The sequence below is a fragment of the Leptopilina boulardi genome, unplaced genomic scaffold (assembly GCF_019393585.1).
Source record: "Leptopilina boulardi isolate dan_hultmark-lab unplaced genomic scaffold, ZJU_Lbou_2.1 LbouV2_368, whole genome shotgun sequence".
NCBI lineage: Eukaryota > Metazoa > Arthropoda > Insecta > Hymenoptera > Figitidae > Leptopilina > Leptopilina boulardi.
In genome coordinates this window covers 892,743-919,291 of record NW_026137938.1, presented here as the reverse complement: position 1 = coordinate 919,291, position 26,549 = coordinate 892,743, and the positions used below count along the sequence as shown (strand labels likewise).

Genomic DNA, 26,549 nt, shown 5'->3' with positions numbered 1-26,549 from the left:
GTTTTTAAAAATGTTAAATAGTCCCAATTGAGAGCTCTAAATGAGCCCTAAATTCCTATGGAAGAAATTTTGAAAAATATTTAGGTTCTATAGTGTGGTACTTCCAGCTTGACGTCAAGCTAACAGTACCAAGGGTTATTTTAAAGAGGTAAAGGGTCCTAAATTTTTGCATGAGGTACTAAATTAGCCCTAATTGAGCCCTAAATGTTGGCATATGTAAAAACTTTTTTTGTGGAAGTGGTACTTCCAGGATTACCAACCTGGAAATATATAGCGAGCACGATTGGAGTTAATAATCTCATTGTTTTTAAGGAAAACTGATATTTTTAGAAAAAATCATGGATTTTTCCAATAAACAAAGAAGGAAATTTTACCATATCTAAAGGGATTCAAATTTATACATTTTTACGTGTAGATTACAAAAAAAGTATATAGCGAGCACGATTGGAGTTGATGATCATATTGTTTTCAAGGAAAACTGATACTGAACTGACATTGTTACGTATTTTTATTTGTCGATTATAGGAAAAATTTAACAAACATGATAGGAAGTTGTCTTAATTGATCTTTTTTCGAAAAATAATTTTTTTTTAAAAGTGAACTTTTTCCTTAAATCGAGGTACGGAGTCCTCGGTTTCAATGCAAGTGTAATTTGCACTTGTTTGATTTTTAAAATTAAACTTTACTTGTAATATATTATTTTTTGATTTTTTAAATTCCCCTATTTTATCCCTAGAAATTCTATTTCACTGAATTCCCATTTTTTTCGAAAATTTATTTTGGCATATTTTAATTGAATAAATAAATAAATAATTTTATTTTTTCTTTATTTTAATTTTAATAAACTTATTTTGTAAAACCATCACGCGTGTATCAATTAAAATTATTATTAAATATTTCTTAATAAAAGTCTGGAATTCCTCTTATGAAATTCAAAATATTAATTCACTAGGAGGTGACTTATTATTTTTTTATGTTTAAGATCCCTTCCAATTGTACCTGTGAAATAAATAATCATTTTATAAAGTTTATACTTATTGTTAATATATACATTTTTACTTATTTAATATTTTTGAACTATGAACAAAATGTAAAAAAAAGATTAAAATAATTAAATATCCGTAGATTTTAAAATAGTTTAAAAAAAAATTTTTTTCGACGTGTCCTCTTTTTAAACGAAAATGAAATTAATAATATCGAATTTCTATATTACCGAATTTTATAAAGTAGAATTTTTTATTTAAACGAATTACTATTTAGCAAAATTTTCTTTTCGTAGAATTTTTCCTTAACCAAATTTTTTAAATAGCAAAATTTCCATTTCATCGTAACTTTATTTGTCGGAAGTTTCATTTCTACGAATTGTCATTTGAGAGAATTATGAAATCATTGAATTTTCATTTGATCGAAATTGCAAATGTACGAACAAATATCTGACATAGAAGTTTTGGCGCAAATTTTAAAATTCCCGCCAATTCTGTTGGATATTTTTTCGGCCATTTGCAATTTCGGTTAAATAAAAATTTGGCGTTTCAAAAATTCTGTACAGTAAAAATTCGTTTAAAGGTGAAATTGTGTCAAATTCTAATTTGAAAAATGAAAATTCGTCTAAAAAATAATTTATATCTAATAAAATTTTTTCAAATCAAAATTCTAACTAATAATTTTTATGGGGTAATCATGCGCCCCACAAAATGTGTATATGGACGGCACTGAAAAGTGGAGAGTAAACGGAGCTTATGCAGCGTGCATATTCGAATTTGGAAAAGTGGAAAATTTCAGCAAAGCATGCATATTGGAGTTTTGACTGTATTATGAAAATTTTGTAGAATATAAATTCTCTTAAATGAAAAAATTCGATTAATTAAAAAGTCTATTTCGAAAAAGTTCGTCTAAATAAAAATTTCTTTAATTACAATTTATTTAAATATAAATTCTTAAATATGAAAATTCAATTCAATATAGATTCTACTTTCTAAAAGTCAATAACATTGAAATTCGGGCATATTAATTTCAAAAGCTTCAGAAATTCCATAAAATTAATCTGTTCTTTAAAATCTGACTTATTAAAAGTAAATAGTATCAATTACCTTCAGTTGTTGATTAGTTTTTTTCAAAAATTGAATTTCTTCAGTATATTTTTTTTCTTCAGCTTCTCTTAATACTGCATTTCTTTTCTCAGTTTGTTCTTGTTTTTGTTTCAATTCTGCAACAGTTTTTTCTAATTCCATTTTTTGTGCCAATAATGCCTCGGCAGTGGTGACTAAATCTTCTTTTCCTTGTTCAGCCTAATAATTATAGTATTACTTAAATAGATGATAATTTAAATTATAATTTTAATTGTTATATAAAATTCTATTTTATTTATCTTATAAAAATAGGGATATTAAAATTTTTTGTAGTGTAGAGATATATATATGTACAAACTTGAAGTGCTTTCCTAATGCCAAATGCAACACTGCTTTGATATAGTGTTTGGTATGCTGACATTGTCATTTTTATTTCATCGCGAACCCTCAGTAGTAAAATTCCTCGTTCTGTACAGTTGATAGTTATTTGACGAATCAATTCATCTGTAATAATTTTTTTTTAAACTGATTTTCTTGTAGAATTTTTATATAAACGAACATCATAGAATTTACATTTGATTGAATTTTTATTTGTCAGAATTTGTATTTGTTTGAATTTTCATGAATAGCCATTTAAACGAATTTTTAGTCAGCGGAATTTCATCTAATTTTCTTTTAGAACAATATTCATTTGTTCGAATTATTATTTGATAGAATTTCCATTTAACCGATTTTTTATGCGCGCGCATCCATTGCCAATTGTTGTCAAAAAATTTAGTTTACGTATTCCACTATTTCTATAATTATAACTATTATTATTATTATTATTAGTATTATTGAAATTATAAACAAATTTTTTTTGTTAAAAAAGATAAAATTTTTATATCCTTCCAGGTAAAATTTTTGGGTATGTGAAATAAATTTTTTGTTAACAGTTGGCAATGGATGCGCGCGCATCGTCTTGTTTTAAAAAATCGTATTCGATGCGTATCGTGTGCGATTTAACTGTTGTGGAAGCAGCCTTAAAATGTTGTTATGTAGCATACCAAAACATTGATTGAATAATTCCCGTCGCACTGGACATATTCCAGTTTCTCTTGCTTGACGTTGCTGCAGTCTCATATCCATTTGCTCTTGCAAATTTATCACATCAAGCCTTGTAGCAGGGGTACTTGATACCTGTTATTATGTTTAATTATTATTATATACCAAAAATTATTTACATATACCTTTAATTATAATAAATTTATGTCTATATTTTATTAATTTTAAAACTATTCTTTATGACTTAGAGAAAAAATTATTACAATTTCAAAAACGTACTTTTTGGAATATTTTGAAAATTTGACATTAAATTTGTAATCAATTACCCCCAAAACTACCAAGTAATAAGATTCATAAAAATCCATCAACAGTGTCAAAATTAAGAATTTTTTTAAAAAAAATTTTGGGATTTAAATATTAAAAGTTAATTTTTGTGTGTAACAAGTGAATTTGTTAACATACTTTTTGCATCCATTGTTGACCATCTTCTTGCCATTTTCTTGGTGGTAATATGCCATTTAATATTTCTACGGGCTCTTTTTCTACTTCTACTGCTGTAAATTTCCTTTGGAAAGCAAAACTTTCAATACCAGCATTTAATAAATCAGGCTCTCTAGCTTGTTGATGTTGATCGGATAACTATATTTTAAGTAGTTATACAAATTATATGTTTCATATCATCAGAACTTGCACATTTAGTTTTTACTTAATAAAAATCCATTATAAATTGAAGGTTAGTAAGAGCCACTATAATTTGTAAACCGATTTTATTTTAAAATAAAACTAATATTAAGAATCCATTATTAGACATTGTTAAACATAAATATACTTTTTCTTGTATTCTAATACTGAGAAAAAATTCATTTGATTCAAATATTATTATTATCAATTATATTACCATTATATTACCATTTATATTATTATCAAATAAATATTTACTTGAATCAAATAATTTATATTTGTATTAAATAATCTATTTGAATTAATAATTTTTGTATTGAAAACAATTACCATTTAATTGAAATAATTACCATTCATTTAAATAATAATTATTTAATACAAATAGATATTTATTTGATCATAGTCAAATAATCGATTATTTGAATCAAATAAATTTTTTCCAGTGAAGTTATTTCTACATTTATTATAAGAAAGATAATTATTTCTAATCAATGAAATAAATTTATGGTTGACACAGGTCAGGGAATTTTATGAAAAGTACTCGAAAAATATCAAATTTCTAAAAATGCTACTAAAATTCTAATTTTTGAAATTTTCAATTCAAACTTTTGCTTCTAAAAATTATTGTCTTTTATTTTGCTTCCTCGTGGAGGAAGCTATGTAGTCCTTTCGTTTATAAACTTTTTAAAAATGGTGAAAACAAATTTTCCTCTATATAGAAACATGTTATATGAGATCCTGATCAATTGTCCGGATGTATGTATGTGTGTGTGTGTGTGTGTGTGTGTGTGTATGTGTGTGTGGATCGTTTTTGTGAACACGATATCTTTAACAGGTTTTAATGGATTTAAGGTAATATATAATATAATCGTCTTCTTTATCTCAAGATGAATCGATTGATATATATAAAGTATAGATTTGATTGAAATTTAAAGAATTAAAGAAAGTTAAAAAATCAAAAATTCTCATTTTAGCTAAAAAATGATGTGTTTATTTAAATTCATGTTTATATATGAAATAATTTTATTCCCTGCATTGAAACGAATTGGTTGGTATATATAAAGTATAGATTTGATTTAAAATTCGAGAATTAATAAAAATTGAAAAATCGAAAATTCATATTTTAGCTAAAAAATTTTGTGTTTTTTTTAAATTCAAGTTGATGAATAAAATAATTGTATTCCTTGCATTAAAACGAATCGATTCGTATATATAAAGTTTATGTTACACTCAAAATTAATTAAAATTTTCTTTATTTTTCAAAAAATTTAATTAATTTAAAACATTTTTAACTCGAAATTTTTTAAATCAATCAATTGAATTGGACAAATTCATTGCTTCCTTCACGAGGAAGCGAATTTTTTGCTTCACACAATGAGGAAGCATAATGTTTATGAAATAAACATAAAGGACCCCCTCCTTGTTTATAATTGTAGGCCTCGGATCGACTTTTGAAAGAAAGAAAATTTATTATTAACAAATTTATTAGAAATTAAATAAAATTTCTTAATTTCTTAATAAGAATATTTCACAGAAATATTTTCAACAATTTTTCTTTTTAAACCACCGAATTAAACTGAGACAAATTTTCAAGATTTCAATTCAGTTTCAGAACAAATTTTCAAAAATAATTTATAGTTACATTAAAAAAAATAACTTTTTTTCAAGTCTGATTTATGCACATTATTCGAATTCAGAATTTTGGAAAATATTTTAAATAATTAAATTTTCGAAAAATTTCATTAAAATATTATTAAAAAAAAAACATAATTTTAAATGAAAATTTGTGAAATAATTGAATGTCAGAAGATTTTTAATTAAAATGTTTAAAATAATTGAAGTTGAAAGAGTTTGATTTAAAATTTTTAGAAATAATTGAATTTCAGGAGATTTTAAAATAAAATTTTTATAAATTTGAATTAATGAAATTTTTTTCCAAATTTCAGACAATAATTGAATTTCAGAGAATTTTCAATTGAAATATGTTTTGAATAATTGAATTTTGAAGGAGTTACAGTTAAGATTTTTAGAAATAATTGAATTTTTGAAATTTCAAAAATTATAAATTTGTTGTAAATATAAACATTAATTAAAAAACGATTTAAATAATTGAATATTTGAAAAATTTGATTAAAACTGTTTAAATAATTAATTAAACAATGAATGATATAGATAAGAATTTGTGAAAAAAAATTTCAATTGCATTAACATTCAATTACCAATTAAATTTGGAAGAGTTCGAGTTAAAATTTTTTTCGAAGTAATTAAATTTCAGAAGATTTTAAATTGAATCTTTCATAAATTTTAATTGATAAAATTTAAACAAAAAATTTTAAAGAATAGAATTTCAGAGTATTTTTAATTAAAAACCTTTTTATTTCCCTGAATTGTTGAAAAACTGTAATAAAGTAATTAAAAAAATTAATTTAGTGAAGAATTTTAAATAAAAATTTTTAGAAATCATTAAATTATAGAGAATTTTAGAGAATTTTCAATTGAAAATTGTTTTAAAAAATTGAATTTTCGGTTTTTTATTTTTGAAATTTTCAATTAAAATTTTAATAATAATTAATAATTAAAAAAATTTTATGAAATTGAAATTTTGAAAAACTTGATTAAAAGTTATTTATTTAATTATTTATTGAGATTTAATCCAACAATCCGGAGACCAATTACAGGATTATTAATACATAATATAAAGATAAAGCAAGTATGATGATAAACACAGCGATATTACAAAACAAGTGTTAAAATATATCTAAATGACAATATAACATAGCGAAATTAGTTCTTTCGAGTAATGTTATGTACAAATTTTGAAAAAATAGTTAAAAGAATGAAAATTCATATCGAAATCAGAATCATTGCAAACATTATTATTAATTACATCGCACATATTATTTAATATAGTATTTTGTAGAGATTTACATCCAACATAAGTAGGTTAAACGTTTCTAAGATTTCGTTTTAGAAATAATTAATTGAAAAAGAAATTGAATTTAAGAATTTGAGAAATAATTGAGTTTTGCTCAATAGTTAAAATTTTTGGAACTAATTGAATTTCAGGAGATTTTTAATGAAAATTTTCGTAAATTGGAATTTCTATAGATATTTTATAAGCTTTTAATAATAATTAAACTTTGGAGAATTTTAAATTGTAAAATATTTAAACTAATTCAATTTTCAAAAAAGTTGATTAAAATTATTAAAATTAAATTATTCAACAATTTCAATTTTAGATAGAAAATTTAGAAAGAATTGTATTTTAAAAGTGTTCGAGTTAAAATTTTTAGAAATAATAATTGAATTTCAGATTATCAATTGAAAATTTCATTTTGAATTGGTAAAAATTTTTTTAAAAACTTTAGACAATAATTGAATTTTAGTGAATTTTTAATTGAAAACTTTTAAATCATATAATTTTCGAAGAATTTGTTTTAAATTATTGAAAATAATTGATTTTGCAAACAATTCAAGTTAATATATTTTTTTAATAATTCATTTAAAAATTAAAAAAATTCGTAAAAGTCGTGCAATCTGAGGCCTGTTAGTGAATTCCTTTTGAAATATTTTCCTTAGGATAAGGGAAAACAAAATAATATTTTTGTGTCAACCCTGTTATTTCTAACCAATGAAATAAATTTTTATTTGCAAAAAGAAATTTCCAATTTTTTATCTCGCTAATAAATTTATTTAAAGGAATGGAATTTTTTTTACCGTAAATATTATTTACGGTAAATAGTCGTTCTTCTGCTTGAATAAGTTATGCGCATAATTTTGTCATGTATTTTTTTTTCTCTTACACACATAACCTAACTGAAAAAGTTCGGCGTTTATGAAATTAACTATAATTATTTTGATATAGTTCTATAATGAACATGTAAAAACGGAACCTTAAAAAAAATCACTACTTGCAATCAGTGTTTGTATATATATAATAATAATTTCAAATTACATAATATTATATTTTCTCTTTACGTAAAAATATTACCTCTTCTGCTTTGGAAGAAACTAAAACTGGATTATCATATTTAACAAGCGATTCCATAATTTCTTTATCTTGATAAAGAAAATTTAGAAAGACAAAAAAAAATATTGTCAAATTTAAATTTAATATAAATGTCAATTTTCTAGTTCTTTTTAGAAAACAATGTGCATTTATAAATATATGCGATTACTATGGCAATATTGATATAATAAATGGAGGAACAAAGGATTGATGTTCACGAAAATCTGTTTCTATTTTTTTTTTAATGCAAATTATTTGCAAATGTTCATTGAATTTTGTGTCAAATTTTTTTTAACTTTGACTTATTATTATTTTTTGTATGACTAAAAATCATTTTAACCTTTTTCAAAATTGTATTTTGTTTCGATATTTATTGAAGTCTGTCATTTTGAATTTTGTTTAGAATTTTTTCTACTCTTTTACAAATAAAATTCACATAAAATTAGCTTAAATTTTATAGGATCAGTTGGGGTAAATGGGGACAAAATCCCAATTTTTCACAAATTACGTAAGTTTCTTCTTTTAAAAGGAAATATTTGCGGGTTTATTTTTTTTTAAGTTGTTATTTACATTCCCAGGATTAATTTTATGCAGCAATAAAAAATTTAGATAAGCTTTAAACGCATGAAACTGACTGTCCCCATTTACCCCAAAATTTAGAAAATTTCATAAAATTTGGGTTGCATAATTTTTAACTAATTAAATTAATTTTTTATATTTTTTTAAATATTTTTAATTTTTTTTTGTAATTAATTTTTGAATTTTATATTTTTGGTTTTTTTAATTTATTTATTATTAGGTTTTATTATATTTTATTATATTTTTTATTTATTTTTTATTATTGTTTTATTTATTATTAATTATTTATTATATTTTTATTATAATATTTTATTATATACAAAATAATGCCAAAAAATAAATTAAAAATATTTAAAAAAAATATAAAAAAATAATTTAATTAGTTAAAAATTATGGTATATTATGAAAAAATAACGGCAATTAATACTAGAAATTAAAATGATAAATAAAGTAAATATATATTAAGATATATAAATATTATTATTACATTAACAAATGTTTAATACATTTAAAAAATTTTATTCATCTTTTCAATAAGTACTTTCATATTTTAAATAAATTTCATAAAATATAACAATAATAACATTGATTAATTAACAAATAAAATAGAAAACACAAAATTTCTATTTAAAAGCATTTTGAAAAAGCCCGCCGTTTTTCAACTGTTTTTCAACAGTCGAGGGTTAAGAGCAAGATTTTTTTATTCTCTAATAGTTGGTCGAGTAGGTTCTCGGTTAGGGTCTTTGATTAATGTCTGTCGAACCCGGGTTCAATTCCCAGTCCCCTCAAATTTGTTTCGAAAATTTTCTCGTTAAATTTCCAAATGAAAATAAACAGGACATAATTAATAATAATAAACGTCACAAGGATTTTCAAATTTAGAAAACAAATAAATTTTTTTTAAATTTAAAATGTATTTTTTTAAAATTGCAGCAACCTTGCAGCAACCTTTCCAGAAGCTTGTTGAAATTCTCCTGCAACCTTACGTAGCAAGCTTACAGCAATCTTTCACGGCAAGCTTGCCCTGGGTAGGACATTTCGCAAGCTCAGACAAGCTTGCCGCAAGCTTGCTGCAAGTTTCCGTGCTATCTGGGTAGATATATAGTAGTTGAACCAATTGAAATTTTTTTCATTTTTTTTTTATTTCAGTATTTTGTCTCCCATTTCAAAGAAAACAGACTTAAAAATCATAAAAAATTTTTTCTTATTCCTTATGACTCCCATAACATAAATTCAATTGAATTTTTGATTTTTGTCAATTTGGTTAATAAAAAAAATTGACAAAAATCAAAAATTCAATTGAATTTATGTTATGGGAGTCATAAGAAATAAGAAAATTTTTTTTATGATTTTTAAGTCTATTTTCTTTGAAATGCGAGACAAAATACTGAAACAGTTTGACTTTGATTTTCAAGATTTTATGCATTGAGCGATAACTTTTTTTTATCTTGCTGCCAATTGTCAAGATAAAAGCTTGACAATACTCAGAACCTGTTGTAGGTGACCTGAGGTTAAAATATTGACGTTAAACTTAATTTTAAAACTGTAAATTAAGCTCCAAACACCTCTTGTCCCCATTTACCCCAACTGACCCTAATTAATTTTTTTTTATATTTATTTAAAAATTATTTTATAAGGACGAAAGATTTTAAAGTTGATTAAAGGTCATTAATATACAATTTAAAGAAATTTGACGCGAAGGACATTTTAAAAAAGAGGACTTGATATGTAGTAAATTTTAGAATAAAAAAAATTTTCTTTGAATTAAAAAAAAAAATTCTTTGACCCTATATCAAAGAAATACCGACTTTACAAAAAAAAAAAATAAATAAACAATTTGAAAGGCTTTGAAATATAGTTTTAATTTATTTATTTATTTATTGAAAATATACCGTCAGAGCCGATTCGTAGAGTACTGATAAGATACATTAAGTCATTAAGTGACTACATTGTACTATTAAATATAAATTTTTTTTTTTATTTTATCAAAATTTCAATTCTCAATTGTTGATATAATATATTTTTATTATATATTTAATTGCATGAGTGTATAATTCTATTGAAGTAATAAAATAATTGAGAATATGACGTTTTTTAATTAAGTTTTTCTATATTAAAATGACAACTGAATTCCAATTGTTTAAGTGCTTATCTGATAAAATTTGTTATGACAATGCGATAATAGTTTATGTTCTTTTCCGTTGTGTAACATATAATGAGTGCACCTTTATAAATAATCCTCTGCCTGCAACAAAGATCACATTATTAGTAGCTATGGAGTCTTTTCTATTCATTTTTTGTGCATTATTTTTGTGCAGTCATGTGATTGGTGAAATTAAAAATAAAGATTGGTGGAAAAATACAGTGTTTTATCAAATTTACCCTTGGAGTTTTCAAGATTCTGATGATAATGGAATTGGCGATTTAAAAGGTACTTTTTAGTTTTAAAAATTAAAATCTCCATTATCGTAAATCTTCAATGATGATAGAATTTTAGTACTGTGAATATCAAGTTTTCAGATTTGAATTTCTTTTCATATTTTCTCTATTAGTACAAATTTAATTAAAATTTTTATTTTTTACATTATTTATTCCATTATGAAATTAGGTGAGTAGTGATATTTTAAATTATAGTTGACATTAGAAAAAAAAAGTGCAACTTTTGATAAAAATTAAGTTTACCAACTTAGAAAGAATCATATTTTGTTCTAATTTTAAGAAAGTTGGAAATTTTTTTTATTGTTTTCACTATAGATAGTTAAGACATAATTTTATAAATGTAATAATGTAAAAATTGAGTATATTATTTTTAATATATGTAAATTATCTCATTTGTATTAATGAGATATGTACAATACGAAACTTCACGCGCGCTTTAGCACGCGATACTTTTGCTAGTAATTATTAATGTTATTATACTTAACTCTCTTAATTAATGACATCGCGAATTGGCGGCCTTCTCGAAATTTTTAAAATTTAGACTTTTTTGAAACGCATGAATAATGCCTAAAATTAATTTGTTCCTTTTTTTTGTCAGAATTTTCATTATTGTTCTAATTAATTTCCGTTAGAAAATTTTGGCCTCGAATTTTAAAACTCGAATCAGAACCAATATGGCAAATGAATTTGATTTTATGAAACTTTGTATCTAGTGATAAAAAGAAGTTTATAATATTTTTTATAATTCTTAGGGATTACAAATAAATTGCAACATTTCGTCGATTGTGGCATAGGTGCAATATGGTTATCTCCAATATATCAAAGCCCTATGGTTGATTTTGGTTACGATATTTCTGATTTTCGTGCAATTGATGAAAGATTCGGTACTATGACAGATTTTACGGATTTAACGGCAAAAGCAAAACAGCTAGGTTTAAAGGTGGGTAAAAAATTAAATTCTTTATCAGATTGCGGCGAACATAAAAGTTACAAAGTTAATCGTAAGTGGATTCGATTGGAACTTGTTATCTTGGGATTTGTGGAATCGCTGTGATTACAAATCTGAAGGATATTTAATTTCAAAATACCTTTAATTTTTCAAAAATCAATTCGATATTATAGATTACAAAAAAATTATATTAGATTTACTGGTTTGAATCACACAAATTGTTATCCTTTTATTTTTATCAATATTACAAATTGTATAAATATTGTCCTTCCGGTTTGACCGTATTTTGAAAAGTCCTGAAACTTCTATAATAATTTTATTATAGTTACAATATACGCCATGAACTAATAAAATTGTTATAGAAATGTTAGGACTTTTCAAAATGCCGTCAAATCGGAAGGACAACATTTATGCAATTGGTTGTTAAATGAAATACTTCCAATGTGCCCAGGTTGTTCTTGATTTGGTACCAAATCATACATCTGATAAACATGAATGGTTTCAAAAAAGCATAGAAGGCGTAGAACCGTATGATAAATATTTCATATGGAAAGCAAACAGAACTGGAGATTCACCGCCAAACAATTGGATAAGTGTATTTAGTGGTCCTGCTTGGGACTATAATGAGAAACGAAAACTTTGGTACTTTCATCAGTTCGAATATCGTCAACCTGATTTGAATTACGCTAATCAAGACGTTAAAACGGAAATGGAGGTAAGTTGAGGTTTAATTTGTTTAAATTCCATATTTTTGTGCGTCTATAACGCTTTATTCATTTATAATGGTACTAGAGTACTTTTTATATTCGTAAAGTCGCACCATCATCTAGTTATACAACAAAGGATATTGATACACATAGCCAGCGCAGGTAAAATGTGTCTATTCAATCGATGACTAAATATCGTTGCGCCATAAAGTTGAAAAGAATAGAAATTGCTATGGAAGCAGGCTGTTCTAAAAACATTTTTCAAAACCTGAAACGTCCTTAAAAGATTAGTTTAGCAGACTTTAAAAATAAACAAATTGATCTTTTTTTTTTGAAATGCCGAATGTTTTTGAAAGCGAAAAACTATAAAAAAAAGTTTTTCCGATTTCAAAAAAAAAAAATTATTTTTGACAAATCTTTCTAAATCTGTTCAAGTGAAAAGTCTTTGAGTGTTAATGCACTTTTTTTAATGAGGAAGAATTTTGAAATATAATCAGATTTAGAGAGTAAGTAGTTGAGAGTGATAGTAATAAAATTTAATACCAATTATATCTAAACAATACCCAAATCTGTTACAAAATTGACCACCTGTAACGTACCTTGTTTCCTTTTGTTTAATGTTGTGCAATTGAATGACTTTTTAAACGAGTTAACATAAAATGAAACCTGTCTATTCTTTTAGTGAGAAAACTTTGACTTTTACCCTACTCTTTCTTACTTATTTAACACGTCAGTCCAAAATTTCTATGAAATCAGTTCGCAATTATTTCAGGCCAATTTGAATTTAGTTTTATATATGGAACTTAATACGAAATGATTCTAAATTTGTATGGAAGACCATTTTATATTGTATCGCAGCTGCGCTTTTTGGTGGACAGATACTGTACTAAATTGTTTGTTCCACAAATTATTAAGTCTGAATTCGCACTGTATTGACGCTGTTGCTATTCGATTTTAGTACTGCGAAGTACAATATCTGCTCCTCAAAAAGTTCAGATGATGAGTTAAAATTCTCTCAGTGTATGATAGAATTGCCTCGAAAAGTGAAAATAAAAATTTTCCTGATGCAGTAAAATTGAAAAAGAGAATTGTAAATGTAAATTATTATGTAAGACGATTTATCTATATAATTATTTTATTTCCTTTAAACAGAATGTAATTAAATTTTGGTTGGGAAAAGGTGTCGATGGATTTCGAATAGACGCTGTACCTCATCTTTTCGAAGATGACAATCTTACAGATGAACCTAAATCAAATGCACCCAATTCAACAGAAAGGGATTATACCTATTTGAATCATATTTATACCAAAGATGATCAACGTACTTATGAATTAGTACAAAGTTGGAGGGACATTATGGACGAATGGGCGAATACAAATAATGAAGACGAAAAGGTACTATAGTTTTACAGTAGAAAGTAATTCGTTACATCCGTACAGAGTTCTAGAAATAATCTGACTTTGTTAGAAACACCTGTAAATAGTGTGTGTATAACGAATAGAACTAAAAATCCTTGTCATTCTTTAACAGGTCATGATGACGGAAGCTTATACAAGTTTAGAAAATACAACCAAATTTTATGAATACGGTTCTCATATTCCTTTTAATTTTAAATTTATTACGGATGTATCAGTAAAATCAAAACCAGATGAATTTAAGACTTTAATTGAGACGTGGATGAAACACACGCCTGAAAATTATGTCCCTAATTGGGTTGTAAGTGTATATTTTTTTTATCTTTACATAATTCAGTTAGTAGTTAAATGTTTATTGTCGATATTAAAAAGAGTTGAAAGAGAAAATAGTTTAATTTCTTATTTGTTAGATGGGCAACCATGATAGACCTCGAACAGAAACACGATATCCTGGTAGAGGTGATCAAATGACAATGCTTGCTATGATTTTGCCAGGAGTGGCCGTAACATATTATGGTGAAGAAATAGGCATGGTTGATAAAACTGATATTTCTTGGGAAGATACACAAGACCCTCAAGCATGTAATGCTGGAAAAGATAAATATCAATCTCGTTCTCGTGATCCAAATAGAACACCTTTTCAATGGGATAACTCAAAAAATTCAGGTTTAACATTTAATCATTTTGTAGTGAAACTGTTTTAATTTAACGTTTATCATTTTATAGAAATGAAATGATTTTTCAATCCTCGTATACGGATGTAAAGTAAATTTTCCCTTTAAAATTCTTTGATTTTAGTTGACGGTATATAATTATTAAGAAATATTTTGCAGGTTTTACAAATGGCACTCCATGGCTCCCTGTCAATAGTAACTATAATACTTTGAATCTGGCAAACCAAAAACAAATTGATAATTCTCATTTTAAAATGTATCAAGCTTTAACCAGTTTACGAAAGACGTCTCCTGCTATTAAAGATGGTACTTTGAAAACAATAACTGCAAATAATAATCAAATGTTGGTAATTCTCCGAGAGCATGAAAATGAAACGATATCATTATTAATAAACTTTTCTGATGAGGATAGCCAAAGTATTAATTTGAATTCACATCTGACAAATGCTGATAAAATGACTACTGTTGTGCAACTCGCAGGATCAAATTTACCAAATATTAAATGGGGGTAATTTTTTTCAATACTTTTATATAAATAGTTTTATAAGTAATGCCTTTTTCTCACATTTTTTACACTGCCCTTGGAGGTTCACTTCTGAAACAGATAACTAGAGCTCGTACTCCTATTAGGTAAAATTTCTACTCTTGTTCTGATCAATCTTCTAAAAACCACTCCCTTTAGCTGAATTCTCCGAAACCGATGTTAGGCTTCTTTTTAGGTAATGGTTCTTGGGATCAATTAGACCACTGCAGATCTTCCTGACTTATTTGTTTTTGTTTTTTTTAAGAGTCTGCTTTGCTTCATAAAGAGTTGACCTAAAGACTTCTCATATTCTGCTAACTGTAACATGATTACTGTTTATTTTCCCATTTAACCGTACTTTCTTGGTTTCCAAGACATCTTAAACGTTGGCACAATGTTCTAGGACACTTTGGAGCATTTTAAATAAATTTAAAAGACGTCTTGGTGTCCACTATGTACAGGGACATTTTTAAGCAATTCTGGGAAATTTCAACACTTTCAGGACGCAGAACGTTCGTAAGACATTTTCCGGTCATTCTAGGGATTTCCCTGGGTCAAACATAAAACGTTCTTTGAATATCGTCATTTATACGTCCCTAAAACATTAACACCTCTCCTGGGACAGTTTGGAACGTTCTTAGTACATCCAAAGACGTTTTGATGCCAACCAGGTTTATTCGAAAATCTCCTAAAAGTGAACCATCACAGATTCAGATATAATAGTAACTGTTTTTTGTGGATCCAAAAAGTAACTGGTCGGAGTTTTTAATATCCAGGTCTACGTGCCAAGATTAAGTCTCATGTCCTCCATAATGAGCACAAAATCTGATCCCAATGCACTTCCGGGTATAAGAAGGCCGCTCAGTATTAAACGTGAATCAAGATAGGATTTCATTAAGGCCAGGGTCTTTGAGATAAAAGGGTGAAAAGACCACGTTTCTTTAGTCGTAGTGTAAATCCCTAAAGGGCTTATACTTTTCACAGAAAAAAAGGTGGGTAAAAAGTTGTAAAGATAGAGGATAAAAGTCGTTAGGATACAGGGTAAAGGATAAATTTGTGATGGATAAAAATGTTACTAAAATATTACTAGAAAAATGGATGTTATATTTGAGTAAACTGTCTAATTTTAATAAAAATATTAGTAATTTTACACTTAACTTATTAAATACACAAATTTTATATAAACAACTAATTGCACGTGGAAATATTTTGCCTATAATTATTGTCTATTAATAAAAATATCTTTGACTAATACAACTGACAGCTGACGACAGTGCGTAAATAATCAGAACTGGGAAATTACAACTCAACGTCTGTATTGTTGCACGAAAGCAGAGTTGGGTATTAGTAACTGAATTTTTTGTGCATATTAGGCTGTGTCAGTTCATCGAGATATTTCGAGTTCAAGATATGACGTCAGAGGCCTGGAGGGACAACAAACAGACGACACAATGTTATTCTTACGGGGAAGAAAATTTGTTTCCACTTTCATCAATTTTATTCTTACTTTAAACACGGAAAACGCTTGTTGACTTATAATAAAATTAAAATGTGTGTTGATAATTAATTTTGTTATATATTTAATTCATTTGCATTGATAGATTCTCTAAATTCGTGATAAAATATAAATTTAGAGGTTAGGGGTGTTTGTTTACTAACTTGAAATCTTTTACTGCTGCGGTAATTCCCACTTAAAATATATATTTTATATCTTTTTTAATAACATGCATACTGGATATTGTTTAATAATGTTAAAATGTAAAATGTGATTAGTAAACAAACTTTTCTAACCTCAATATTTATATTTTATCACGAATTCAGAGAATCTATCAATCAAATGAATCAAATATATAAAAAAATTAATTATCAACACACATTTTAATTTTATTATATGTCAACAATCGTTTTCCGTGTTTAAAGTATGAATAAAATTGATGAAAGTGGAAACAAATTTTCTTCCCCGTAAGAATAACATTGTGTCGTCTGTTTGTTGTCCCTCCAGGCCTCTGACGTCATATCTTGAACTCGAAATATCTCGATGAACTGACACAGCCTAATATGCACAAAAAATTCAGTTACTAATACCCAACTCTGCTTTCGTGCAACAATACAGACGTTGAGTTGTAATTTCCCAGTTCTGATTATTTACGCACTGTCGTCAGCTGTCAGTTGTATTAGTCAAAGATATTTTTATTAATAGACAATAATTATAGGCAAAATATTTCCACGTGCAATTAGTTGTTTATATAAAATTTGTGTATTTAATAAGTTAAGTGTAAAATTACTAATATTTTTATTAAAATTAGACAGTTTACTCAAATATAACATCCATTTTTCTAGTAATATTTTAGTAACATTTTTATCCATCACAAATTTATCCTTTACCCTGTATCCTAACGACTTTTATCCTCTATCTTTACAACTTTTTATCCACCTTTTTTTCTGTGAGGTTTATTCGAAAATCTCCTAGAAGTGAACCATCACAAATTCACGTATTTTTGTGGAAAAGGGGTTTTTTTTATTCACTATTTTTTGTGGATCCAAAAAGTAACTGGTCGGAGTTTTAATATCCAGGTCTACGTGCCAAGATTAAGTCTCATGTCCTCCATAATGAGCACAAAATCTGATCCCAATGCACTTCCGGGTATAAGAAGGCCGCTCAGTATTAAACGTGAATCAAGATAGGATTTCATTAAGGCCAGTGTCTTTGAGATAAAAGGGTGGAAAGACCATACGTTTCTTTAGTCGTAGTGTAAATCCCTAAAAGGCTTATACATTTGAACGTGAATTTTATAAACAATTTTTGAGTTTATAATATTGTTTTCAGAGAAGTGATTGATACGTCAAATGTAAAAGTGCCAGCAAGCTCATCTTTAGTCTTAGTATCTAAACCAAAAGATAATTCAGATAATGCAGGAACATCACAAAAGCCGTTATTCAAATTTCTATTAATAGTATTTGCAATTTTAACTTATTATCAATTTTAGGACAAATTTAGACTATTAAAAGCAAATAAAAAAAATTGTCGTATTTGTTATTATAAGCTTTTAATAATTTATTCAGTTTGTTTCATACATAATTTAGTTTATAGTTTTAAGAAAATGTTCTGTAGAACAATAAATATTAAGAATTTTGTTTATTTCTTAAATAAAAGAAATGTGTCCTTAAAACGTTAAATTATTGTTGAAATCAGTAAAGTTGAAATTTCGATCAATTATAATACCTTTTCATATATGAGAATGTAAATATAAAAATTGCTTAATTACGTGGTATGCTATGAACAGTGATTTTAAAATTTTTATACAATTAACACATACAGAATTTAGAATACCATGAAAGTCGATGAAATAAATAAAACTAACGCATGAGGGAGATCGCTCATGCGATCTCATGTAGAAAATATTCATGGAAGACTAGATACTACAATAGTAATCATACAATTTACGTAACGTTTAACTTAAAACGTAAAACCATATTTTTTTCTTGCGATCCAATTAAACTATGATAAATCTATCAAAAAAAAAGTTTTAATTTCACTACAATTAACAAAAAATTGTTTGCAATTTAAATGTATACAGAAAGTTTACGCATGAGGAAATTTTCTGTGATTGTTTTAAAAAGTAAAAATTATTTATAATCTTAATATTATAAAAATAAAATTTAGCTCGTACATTCAGTCATAAAATTTTAAAACCAAGAATTTTCTTCAGAAAAAATAATAGATAACTAAATTTATTAAATCCTGATTTAATAATTTATATAGTATATCTTTTATGAAGAAAATTATTTGTTTATAAATGTTAAATAAAAATATTCTTAACAATTATTATTTTGTTCCTTTTAATTACTTATTGATTAATCTTTATAATTTATTTTAAAAAAGTAATTTAATAATTTATCTGAGGGGTAAACAATTACGATGCTTCATTTACTTTAAGATAATTTAGCATATTTCAAAATATTTTGAGATAATTTACAGTACTTCAAGATATTACAGATAATTCGCGTTACTTTAAATAATTTACATTACTTTAGATAATTCGGGATACTTTAGATAATTCAAGTACTTTAGGATAATGTAAGATATTTCAAAATATTAAGAGATATAATTTACAGTACTTCAAGGTATTTTAGATAATTCACGTTACATTAAATAATTTACATTGTTTTAGATAATTTACGTGATTTTAGATAATTCATGATATAATTTAATTAATTCAAAATATAATTTAATTAATTCAAAATATAATTTAATTAATTCAAAATATATCAAATACTTAAAATAATTCAGGATATTACAAAATAACCTTACAATAGAAAGTAATCGCTTCGACAATCATGTAAACATAATTTTATATATTGAAACTCTTTTGTGTAAATTCATTGAATTTTTAAACAAATATATTATCTACCTATATTTATCTAATTCAGGATATTTCAAGACAATTCTCAGTACTTCAAGGTGCTTCAGGATATTTCACGATATCTTCATTTAAGTTTACCCCTCGATTTTATTAAAAAAAATTTATTTATAATTCAGGTGACGTAATCTGAATAACGTGAAAAATATTTTTTTCAACTTTTACGCAAATAATTTTAGTTAAGGGGACTTTCTGGTTTAGAATTGACAAAAAAGACACGTTTTAAAACTTTTATTGTAAGAAAAGTATTAAAGAAATTGCAAAAATTGTTTTTGGACATTGTTGCATATTACATAGAGAAATAGCCCTAATAACACAAGATATCTTGGGATATATTGATAATATCCCACAGATATCCTAAAGATGTCCTATGGATATCAAAAGGGTCTCTTAAGGATATCCGAAAAATCGGCGGTTTGGATATCTGAGGATATCCACAGGATATCTTCTGGATATCTCTATATACTTTCATAAATGTCCTCCAGATATCCCATAGATATCGTCAGGATATCCCACAGATATCATCAGGATATTCCATAGATATCGTCAGGATACCCCACAGATATTTTCAGGATATTCTCAGTATATCTTCTGGATGTCAAGAAGATATTCTCAGGATACTGTTTTTAAAGTCATTATGAGAATACGAGTGAGAATATTCTGTGAATTAAATTTTATATAAATAAAATAAAATGCAACTTGTTTTTCGAGAAAGTTGTTTAATTTGAAAAATTATTAACTAATTTTTTTCTCATTCGTGATTCATTCCTTTATTCATATGCTTAATATTGTCAGAAAATAAATTGGCTTTAAACAATATAAATTCTTCCCCGCAAATAACGAATAACTATTAATATTAATTATACATCAAGTGCATGAGTTTATTTAAAAACTTTGAAAAATGCGTTTCAAATCTTCATTTAAAATAAATTAGAAGCTCATAAGATTTTTCTTTTTATTATATTATTATTCATTATATTAGCTAAGAATATTCCACGGACATCCTGAGGATATCCCATGGATATCCTGCGATATAATATCCAATAGATATTTTGTGGATGTCTTAGGGATATCCTGTGGATATCCTATGGATGTTCTGTTAATGTCCCACAGACCGGCGGTTTGGATATCCTAGGGATTTCCCAAGAAATCCTGGGGACCATTCTAGGATATCGACCATTGATATAGATATCCTAGTGATATCCTTTTGTTATGTGGGTTATAATACATAAATTTTGTACTTGAAGTAAATATATTTTCATAATTTTGTTGTACAGTAAATATTTATCATATTTGATATTTTATTTCATTTCTTTTTAATATTAAAAAAAGAAAAAAATGTATTGTTAGAACAATTAAAAAACTAATTTTATGTGAAAAACGGATGGAATAGAAAATTTTGATTTTACAACTTGAAAAAAAAAAATTTTAATATGATGCCATTGCCTTCTGAAAAGTGGTACTACATCAAAGGAAATGAAACTTTCTTCGCTTTTTTGAAAGTAGAAAATGACGCTGAAGCTATAATGTACTGAAAAGAGTTATCGACAATAGTGATTTGAGCATTAAAGTTGTTGCGAACAACAAAATTCATCTTTTTTCTATGTTTTTAAGAAGCGAATGTATGGAAGATCTAATTTTGTTATTGAAAAGTGTTGTAGAAATGAATTTGAAATTTTTCAGAAAATTAAATTTTATTTACAATATTATTTCTCAAATTAAATTAATGAATGAAAATTCAAATATTAAATAGATTTCTATTGGATGAGTGAATATAACAGCCCTCATAACAAAAGGATATCCCTAGGATATCCATATCAATGGTCGATACTCTAGAATGGTTCCCAGGATATCTTGGGATATCCCTAGGATATCCAAACCGTCGGTCTGTGGGACATCAACAGGACATCCATAGGATATCCACAGGATATCCCTAAGACATCCACAAAATAAGTATTGGATATTATATCGCAGGATATCCATGGGATATTCTTAGGATATTCACGGGATATTTAATATCTCAACATATATTTTTAAAGGTTAAAATTGTTAAGCTAATATAATGAATAATAATATAATAAAAACAAAAATGTTATGAGCTTCTAATTTATTTTAAATGAAGATTTGAAACGCATTTTTCAAAGTTTTTAAATAAACTTATGCACTTAATGTATAATTAATATTAATAGTTATTCGTTATTTGCGGGGAAGAATTTATATTGTTTAAAGCCAATTTATTTTCTGACAATATTAAGCATATGAATAAAGGAATGAATCACGAATGAGAAAAAAATTAGTTAATAATTTTTCAAATTAAACAACTTTCTCGAAAAACAAGTTGCATTTTATTTTATTTATATATAAAATTTAATTCACAGAATATTCTCACTCGTAGTCTCATAATGACTTTAAAAACAGTATCCTGAGAATATCTTCTTGACATCCAGAAGATATACTGAGAATATCCTGAAAATATCTGTAGGATATCCTGACGATATCTATGGGATATCCTGATGATATCTGTGGGATATCCTGACGATATCTATGGGATATCCTGATGATATCTGTGTGATATCCTGACGATATCTATGGGATATCTGGAGGACATTTATGTAAGTCAATAGAGATATCCAGAAGATATCCTGTAGATATCCTCAGATATCCAAAGGATATCCAAACCGCTGATTTTTTGGATATCCTTAAGAGATCCTTCTGATATCAATAGGACATCCCTAGGATATCTGCGGGATATTATCAATATATCCCAAGATATCTTGTGTTATTAGGGAGGGTATTGTTTTTTAAAAATTGATTTGAATTTGATAGAAATAATTATTTCTACCTTCCATGGATAATATTTTCCATAATTTTAAAAGAAGAAATGTAATGGGCAACATAACCTAAATAGAAAAAAACAAATCACAGTATTTCGCAGTTTCGCACGGCAGTATTCTGTCTTCATTCTTTTTTGTTTAATCTTGTTTCCTTCTATATCTTCTTTGTTAAAACTTCATTATTTTCTCTTCTATCTTGATTCTTATTTCTTCTCACTTTTTTCTTGATTCTTCATTATTCTCTCTCATTTGTTTTTTTTTCTTTCTTTTTATTTCTTTGACCTCAAATATTATCTTCATTCATTATTATATATGTCCTCGACTTTTTCGTCAATCAAAATTTTCATTATCAAGTGTTGTACTTTTTTTGGAATTATTTAATAATAATGAATTATATCTTTCGTAATTTATATAATGAATTTAATTTTATAAACTAGTTCAATGATAACATAACATAACAAAATAATTCAATTTTACATCATGAGCACCACAATGAGAATGGCGAGAAGCGCAAAGTTGCCAACGACCTTCACCAAATGCAAGTGCGCTTGCGCCACTATAACTCTCTCATTGATAGGAAAAAGAACGTGTATTTAAAATGCTCTAATATATATATATATATATATCAATAAGAAAATGTTAAGAAAACAATAAAAAAATATTTTAACTGTTAATTTGACTTTTTTATGTTTTCTAATCAATATTATTTTTATAACTTTTTATGTTTATAGTTATAGTGTTTCTTAATCAATATTATTTTTATTATATTACTTTAAGGTTAGGTATTAATATAGTTACTAATAGTAATTACTATTGTAGTAATTACTATTGTATTGTTGCTGTATTGTAATTGTAGTTGTATTATAGTTTTAATGTTTTTTATTGTATATTAAATATAATATAAATACAAAATATTATTTATTATTGTAGTAATTATTATTATTATTATATTATATAATAATAATTATTACTATTTTTTAACATTAAAGTAATTTAATAAAATTAATATTGGTTAGAATTATAAACATTGTTTTTATATTAAAGCATTTTTAAATAAACGCGCCTTTTTCTACCAATGAGAAAATGATAGTAACGCAAGCGTAGTTTCGTTTGGTGATTGTTGATCTGTAATCCCAACCGTTTGAAGAATGAGTCTGTAATATTTATTACTTATCAAGAAAAAAAAATCAATAAATTCTTTTACATTCTGATTATTGGATTCTTATTATTGATTAATCTATAGTACACATTTTTTTTAAAATTATACATGACAAAAATTACCGCGTTATACAATATATATAGGTAGATAAAAAAAAAATTTGTTTCTAATAGCCTTGACAATATTACAGGCGTGGTACTCCGCCAGTAATAAACTCCCGGCATAATACTGTAATTTCTAGTTGTGTGCGAGATTAAGAAAACAATCTTATTTCGGAAGACTTTTTTAATAATTAAGTTATATTCATAGATCCAAATTTAATTTAAGCAATTGACTTATATAATGTGTTGTATGAAAATGGGTAATTATCTAATTGCCTTTTAAAACATAATAATAGCAATTGCTTAAGTTTCAAATTTAAAATACATAGTATTACTTTTAAATAAAACTTACCTCTATATGATTCATTTCTTTCAAAATATTATTCCCACAGAGAGCAAAAAAAAATTTCCGTAACATTTCCTGGAGAAATATATTGCTATTTAAAAAAACTTACGAAAGAACTTTTTAAGTTTTTTAACTTTTTGAAAAAAAATTTTCTACTTGATTTAAAATTTTTCTATTATTTCTTCCTTCTTACAAAATGTTCTAATTATTTTAAAATTTTCTAAGATTTTCTACTTATTTTAACATTTTTCTACTTTAGAAAAAAATTTTTTTTTACTTTTTTCCTATTTTTTTTATAAATTTTTCTACTATTTTCTTCTTTTTTATAAAATTATCTACGTATTTTAATATTTTTCTACTATTATATATATTTTTTTAATTTATATACTTAGTTTAAAATTTTTCTACTATTTTCTTTATTTAAAAAATTATCTACTTATTTTAACACTTTTAGGTTCAATTTTCTACTCAATTTAGAACTTTTCTACTTTTTTCTACTTTTTATGAAATTTTCTACTTGGTTTACAGTTTTTCTACTATTTCTTTTATAATTTTTTTTACTTATTTTAATATTTTTCTACTATTTTCTTCTTTTTATAAAATTATCTACTTAGTTTAAAATTTTCTACTATTTTCTATTTTGCAATAATATTTTTTACTTATTTTAACATTTTTCTACTTTTAAAAAATTTTTCTATTTCTTCATGCAATTTTCTACCTAATTTAAAAGTTTTCTACTTTTTTCTACTTTTTTTTTATAAAATATTGCATACTTAAAGTTTTAGCAAATATTTTATCACAATGTTAGGGTAATGTTGTGTCAATATTGTTTTAACATTTATTATTTTAACATTGAATTTTAATGTAGTATAATGTTTACTTAAACTTTTAAGTTAAATATTTTATTACATGCAGATGTCATGTCACCATGACAAATTAATCAATAAATATTAAATAACTAATATATTAATCATTTATTAAATATGTGAGTGTTTACGATTTTATCCAATTTTTTATTGTAAATTTTAAATTAAATTAGTTACTTATATTTATTTATAATTTTATTAATATTATTTATTTATTATTATTATTATATAATTAAAATATTATTATATTATAAAATTTACAATTTATTACAATTTATGAAAAATTCCACAAGATAAATAAAAGACTAAAATTATGCAACGCATACATTAAAATATTAATTTAATTTATTTTCACCTCTCTTTAAAAATATTAATTAAATAAATTAATTTAAAAAATAAATTCTCAGGAAAAAAACTGTTGAGAAGACAATTTTTCACCAAAACTATTCAAATAATTTAAAAATATTTCAAATTTCTTAGAAACATAGGAAAATGTTTAGGGAAATTTTTTTAATGAAACGTCATTGGTCCAGTTTTGAAAGTTTCTATTCTAATCTTACATTTATCGTTTATCAACGTACTACGACTGACCTACCACGACAACGTCTCAAACCGGTTTTCAGATACCATTTAGAAAAAATCTCAGTAATCTAATGAAAGCGAAAGGCACTTACTAATATTTTTCAGTTAATCTAAAATATTATTTTTAGTTGACCATTTCAAAAAGTAGTTTGAAGAACATTATTAAAAAATTTTTTTAATTTCCCTACACATAAATACTTTCACTACCGTGTATATTTATATATGATCAATATTTATATATCGTTTATATTACAAGTGCAATTTTACAAAAACTTTTATAATTTATTAACTTCAACATTTTAACAGAGGCATTTCTAATAAAACTTTCCACTCTTATAAAGAAAATCAATGTTTGTATATAATAAAATAATATAAATACCTTGAAAATGTTTATTATGTCTCAATAAGTTTTGTATATGTTATTGCTTTGTAGTAAAATAATAACATTCATAAATTTAAAAAACAATATTTACTTTTAATCAAAACAGAAAATTCATGTATTATTCATTGAACGTCTTTTTAATATATGAAATCATCATTATATCATTTTAAATGATCAATTTAAATCTATTCAGAAGACAGTGACCCATGTTTATATAATATAAGATATATAAAAATTAAAAGTATTTTGACCTCTCCTGTTGGTATTATTTTTTTTTTTTTTCTTAATTTACATATAGAAATAAAATTACTGCCTTGCTTTATGAAAACTTGTCATGCAAGTTATCGATACTTGCTTCACAGTAAATCATTTTTTCTTAAAATGTAAATGAACTTATTTTCAATATAGCCTTAAATTAAGTATGCAACTTGAAATAAGTTAGTTGGATGAATGTTAAATATAAGTCGTATAACTGAAAATAGTCTCATCCAAAGTACCGTTACTTATACGGATGCCAATTTTTTTTTCTTGGCATTCAATGGGATTTTATTTCCATATCAAAACTAAAGAAATTTTTTTTTTTTTTGCTATTTTAGAATTTTTTTGATAAAAAATTCTTTACTACTAATTTAAAAAAAAAATATTTAATTTTTTACAATAATATATTTTTACTTTAGACCGTTAATTCATTCATAATTAAATACACATTACTTTGCAAACACTAATTATTTTTTTGTAATACTATTTTATAATCAATTTTTTAATTTC

At 25.0% G+C, this 26,549-nt stretch overlaps 2 protein-coding genes across 3 annotated transcripts; one reads left to right on the top strand and one right to left on the bottom strand.

The window, feature by feature from the left end:
- Positions 1 to 810: 810 nt before the first annotated feature.
- LOC127287272 (33 kDa inner dynein arm light chain, axonemal) lies at positions 811 to 25,921 on the bottom strand. 2 transcript variants are annotated; one of them, XM_051314111.1, is made up of 7 exons: positions 25,779 to 25,921; positions 23,958 to 24,026; positions 3,576 to 3,752; positions 3,116 to 3,248; positions 2,428 to 2,573; positions 2,091 to 2,288; positions 811 to 999 (listed from the first exon to the last, which is right to left on the bottom strand). In XM_051314111.1, exons 2-7 carry the CDS (start codon positions 24,021 to 24,023, stop codon positions 964 to 966), a joined length of 756 nt encoding a protein of 251 aa, XP_051170068.1. In that variant the 5' UTR covers positions 24,024 to 24,026; positions 25,779 to 25,921; the 3' UTR covers positions 811 to 963. The 2 variants fall into 2 exon arrangements, with proteins under 2 accessions (XP_051170068.1, XP_051170069.1); XM_051314112.1 differs by lacking the exons at positions 23,958 to 24,026; positions 25,779 to 25,921 and adding an exon at positions 7,786 to 8,116.
- LOC127287258 (alpha-glucosidase-like) lies at positions 10,606 to 18,260 on the top strand. Its single transcript, XM_051314092.1, has 8 exons — positions 10,606 to 10,813; positions 11,574 to 11,761; positions 12,222 to 12,485; positions 13,630 to 13,872; positions 14,009 to 14,194; positions 14,304 to 14,559; positions 14,727 to 15,075; positions 17,918 to 18,260. Exons 1-8 carry the CDS (start codon positions 10,657 to 10,659, stop codon positions 18,075 to 18,077), a joined length of 1,803 nt encoding a protein of 600 aa, XP_051170049.1. The 5' UTR covers positions 10,606 to 10,656; the 3' UTR covers positions 18,078 to 18,260.
- Positions 25,922 to 26,549: the final 628 nt, after the last annotated feature.